This window comes from Plasmodium fragile, assembly GCF_000956335.1.
Source record: "Plasmodium fragile strain nilgiri unplaced genomic scaffold supercont1.42, whole genome shotgun sequence".
In the NCBI taxonomy this organism is placed as follows: Eukaryota; Apicomplexa; class Aconoidasida; order Haemosporida; family Plasmodiidae; genus Plasmodium; species Plasmodium fragile.
In genome coordinates, this window is record NW_012192622.1 from 70,842 (window position 1) to 74,872 (window position 4,031).

General features: G+C 44.5%; 2 protein-coding genes across 2 annotated transcripts; both read right to left on the reverse strand.

Annotated features, from left to right (window-relative positions):
- Positions 1 to 357: 357 nt before the first annotated feature.
- Positions 358 to 2,003, reverse strand: AK88_03577 (uncharacterized protein; the record flags this gene model as incomplete). Its single annotated transcript, XM_012481188.1, has 3 exons — positions 358 to 1,530; positions 1,708 to 1,758; positions 1,908 to 2,003. 3 exons carry the CDS (start codon positions 2,001 to 2,003, stop codon positions 358 to 360), a joined length of 1,320 nt encoding a protein of 439 aa, XP_012336611.1.
- A 1,746-nt stretch (positions 2,004 to 3,749) lies between these two features.
- On the reverse strand, positions 3,750 to 3,959 carry AK88_03578 (uncharacterized protein; the record flags this gene model as incomplete). Its single annotated transcript, XM_012481189.1, has 1 exon — positions 3,750 to 3,959. The coding sequence occupies one exon, from the start codon at positions 3,957 to 3,959 to the stop codon at positions 3,750 to 3,752; it is 210 nt and encodes a 69-aa protein (XP_012336612.1).
- Between the last annotated feature and the right edge of the window lie 72 nt (positions 3,960 to 4,031).

Below are 4,031 nucleotides of genomic sequence, written 5' to 3' on the forward strand. Positions count from 1 at the left end.
GGGGAACATAAACATTGCGCATGTGTGTATGCGGCAAAGGGGAGGTTTGTGGAGGGGGAAGGGGTTGGGAGAGCACGACTCGCCAACACTAGGACGCTAAAATGCACCAAACGAAAAAAAAAAAAAAAGGAAAGGGGAAAGAAAAGGGCACGTAGACGTAACGAAATAATGATAAAGTGGCAACGATGCTGGAATAGAACAGGGGAAAAACAATAATAAAACAGGTCACGCGCAATGCCAAACCATGGAGATAGAATCCAACAGGGTATTTTTGCCACACTGGCGCGCAAACCATCGTGCGCCTCTTTATTGGGTGAGCCCCTTTATTTGGGAAGGCGTTTGTGCATATTACTTTCTTCACTCCTCATCGGACGAGTCCAGTGATTTCATGTTGAGCACTGCGTTGGGGTAGAGGTCGAACTCTTTAAGCGCGTTACGCGTGCGCTGCAGCACGGTCTTGGTGTGGCCACAAATCAAATCAAACTTTAAGGGAACACTAATCTCTCCCTTACCACTCGCGGAGTTCTGCCCCAAGAACTCTGAACACTCGGCCCACTGATACACATCCTCTAGCGTGTGATTCAAACTGAACTTATCCTGTATTTTCATTCCGTTAGGTAACCTAATGCAGATTTTAGTCACCTTATCATTTGCTTTAATTGGTAAAGGAAATTTATTTGCCATTTCCCTTCTCTTGTTTTTAATATTTGTTTTTAAATGTAACCTTTTCATTTTTTCCTCTTCCTTTTTCTTCTTTTCCTGAACCTTCTCTTGATCCTTCTTAAGAGCCTCCAAATACTCCCTGTCCTGTTCCTCTCGAATCAGTCGATCGCTGTATGTTTTTTTTTTTATTTTATCCTGCTTTGCCTTCTTTGAATTCATTTGTTCAATGCAATTCGCTACCGTGTGCAAAATGTGGGTAGCTGTTGGGGTACCATAAATGATACACAGCTCCTCATACTCCTTCACATGACTAGTCTGAATGATGCTAATCTGAGGCAGCATAAAAACATTCAAGACGTTGCTCAACTCCCTTATGTCCCCCTTAGTAATGTCTTGTGCAAAGAAAACACAAGAATTGTCCACAAAGGATTTAATCTCCTCATTGTTAAAAATGGATTCACAAAAGTAACAACTGTCATTATTTTCAATGTGTAAATATACGAGAAGTAATTTCTCCTCCCGCTCTGAAACCTTAATGGCTTCACTTAGACTTCCTTTAAAAAAATTAATATGTCTCTTGCCGAACCTCTCCTCGTAGTAGGCTGCAAACGTATCTCTTTCAGGAGAGCTCACGATGTACGTGCTCACTAACTTTAAGCAAGCCGACAAAAGGCTGTACACACTTTTTACAATGGGGCATATTAATGATCCCAGTTGATTTAATACGTTAAACAAATTGGCTCGCTCGATTTTTTCTTCGTTCCGTTGATACACTTCATTTCTTGCTGTCCGTTGGTTCGTCGCTACTCCGGTTGGGCAGCGGCTCTTCCCGCGGTTTCTCACGGATCCGTTTCCTGGGGGGTCCTCCTTCACCAGGGGTAGAAAAAAAAAAAAAAAAGAGACAAATGACGAGCAGAGTGGCAAGCAGAGTGGCAAGCACAGTGGCGACGACACAGCGGGCAAGTGACGAGCAGAGTGGCGACGACAGAGCGGCAAGTGGCAAGCATAGTGACGAGCACAGGGCGGAACCTCCCCTCTTCTCACCTCGTCCAGGGCCTGAAAGTCAACCTGCTTCAGGTACGTCGATATCGCTTCCTGCATAAGGGGAGAGAGGGGTTCACAAATAAAGTGCACATCGGGTCCAGGACACAAAAATGTTCACCACCCCCCCCCACAGACCAAAAAAAAAAAAGGGGGAGAACTGACGACACGCCACACGAAGTGCCTCCTCATACGAGACGTACCTCCAGATTTCCCTCACAGGTCTTCAAAATGGACTCTGCCTCCTCCTCGTCCAACGAGTTGGTCACCTCCATGAACATCTTCACCCGCTCCTCCATGGTAGTGATGCCGGAGCGGTGATGGTAGCGTGATGATAAAGTGTAACGATGGTGCTTGGTCCGTTGTTATGCTCGCCTCACTTTTCGTGTCGCGTCTGCTTCGCTCCACGCGCACGGCCTTGCCCCTCTTCCTTTAAACCTCTGCACAACGTCAGGGGGCAAACCGCTCCACGGCGATGAACGAAGCAGTTAGGAACAATCGGCAGCAGCACTGAGGGATCAGGAGATGCAAAGGTGCAGTGGAGACAAACTCTCGAGCAAACTAGGATTCAGGTGAAACAAAACAGGCCTTGTGCGTCATATACACGATTATCATTTATTTTCTTTTTTTCCACTGGGAACTCGCACGCAGTTGGCCGCAAGCTGTTTGGTGATGCAATTTGATTTACTATTATTCAAATGGCTATTGCTGCACTTTTTTTTTTGTTTTTTTTTTTTTTTTTTACATTTGTTTTTTCCTTTTTTTTCTGCTATTTTTTTTTTTGCTATTTTATTTTTTTTTCCTTTTTTTTTTTTTTTTTTTAAATGGTCAATTATCCACTGCCCACTTAAAATCCGTTTGCCACTTTCGCCAATTATTATTTCTCACTCGCTTCTGCTCATCATGCGGAATTCCCCGGGGCAAGAATGAGCAGCGGCAGCAGCAGCGGGAAGAGGAACCGTCCACGTATATGCACTAGACGAGATACGCGTGTACCGTCGTGGCAGGCGATTGAAGTCTTAGCAGGTAGTATAAGTTTACCTCAATGCGCTCATCATGGTAAGTGACAAATGCGCTCCATGTGGACATGGGGGCACTGAGTGTAAAGGAGAGGTGACGACTGCCCGAGGTGTACAAAACACTTCTCTGCACGTCGGGACAAATGATCCTCCAAATGAAAAGGGAAGAAGGAAAAAAAATTTTCCCCCACCCACCCCTGCACAGTATGTTTTAGGCCACTCTGCGGTGTGTCGTCATCGGATTCAAAGTCTTAATGCGCGCAAGTGACTTCTATATTATGGTCAAATCGGCATGCCTTTTTTTTTTAAGTTTGTTTTTTTTTTTTTTTCTTCGCTCTTTGGCCGTCTCGTTTCGCTCGGAGAATGCCATTTGAGCAGTCCACCAGGGGAATGTCCTCGGGTGGTAGAGCAAAAGGGAAAAAACAGAAACAAAAGGAAAACAAACGAGTAAACTAACCAATCACATGAGTGATTCACCAAACACACACACTAAGCAAACAAAGAGGGGGAACTAATAACACAGCGGAACTAATATAACACAACGGAACTGTGCCATAAAGCCTGCTGCACAAGGACGCCCCTCGCCAAAGCGTGCAAAATCCTGCACACCTGCCCATGAGCAAGGGTAAAAGTCAAAAAAAAAAAAAAAAAAAAAAAAAAAAAAAAAAAACCTGCAATACTAGTGTAATATTCAACCCAAGACAACAATATATGAGGGAACACGTTGTACAAATTTAAAAAAAGGGGATACAGCAGCGGAGGATCAAATGGTGCAACGTCCACATGGGGTAATTCTCCCCACAAGGAAATGCTCAACTCGGGATGACAACAAGGGGGTGGAACACCAAATGGGTGAAACGAACAAAAAAAAGGAACAAAAGAAAAAACAGAAAAAATTTAAAGTGGGTATAGAAAAAGAAAAGCGGAAGAAAGTGTAGCGGCGTGCTCGATGGATCAATGCTCGAACAGCCGCACGTCTTAACTGGGTCATCACTTGTACATGTCACCATGTCTACCGGTTCATCGCTACGAGCCCAGCTCCGTTATAAGCGTGATGTTTATGCCCCACTGGCGAAAGAAGTTGCTCAGGTTCTTCTCCAACTTCTCCCGGTAGTCTGTAACCAGCTGTTGGTTCACAATGCTTATTATTATGTACCTGAGGTTCTTGGAGTTGAAACAAAAGTTTTTTATAAGAGGGATGCACACGGGCGACGTTATAATTAGCTTGAAGCACATCAGCCGGGGAAAGCTATTCTGAATGTAGTTGAAGAACAACGGGTTAGGGTTACACGAGCCAATAATTAGTTC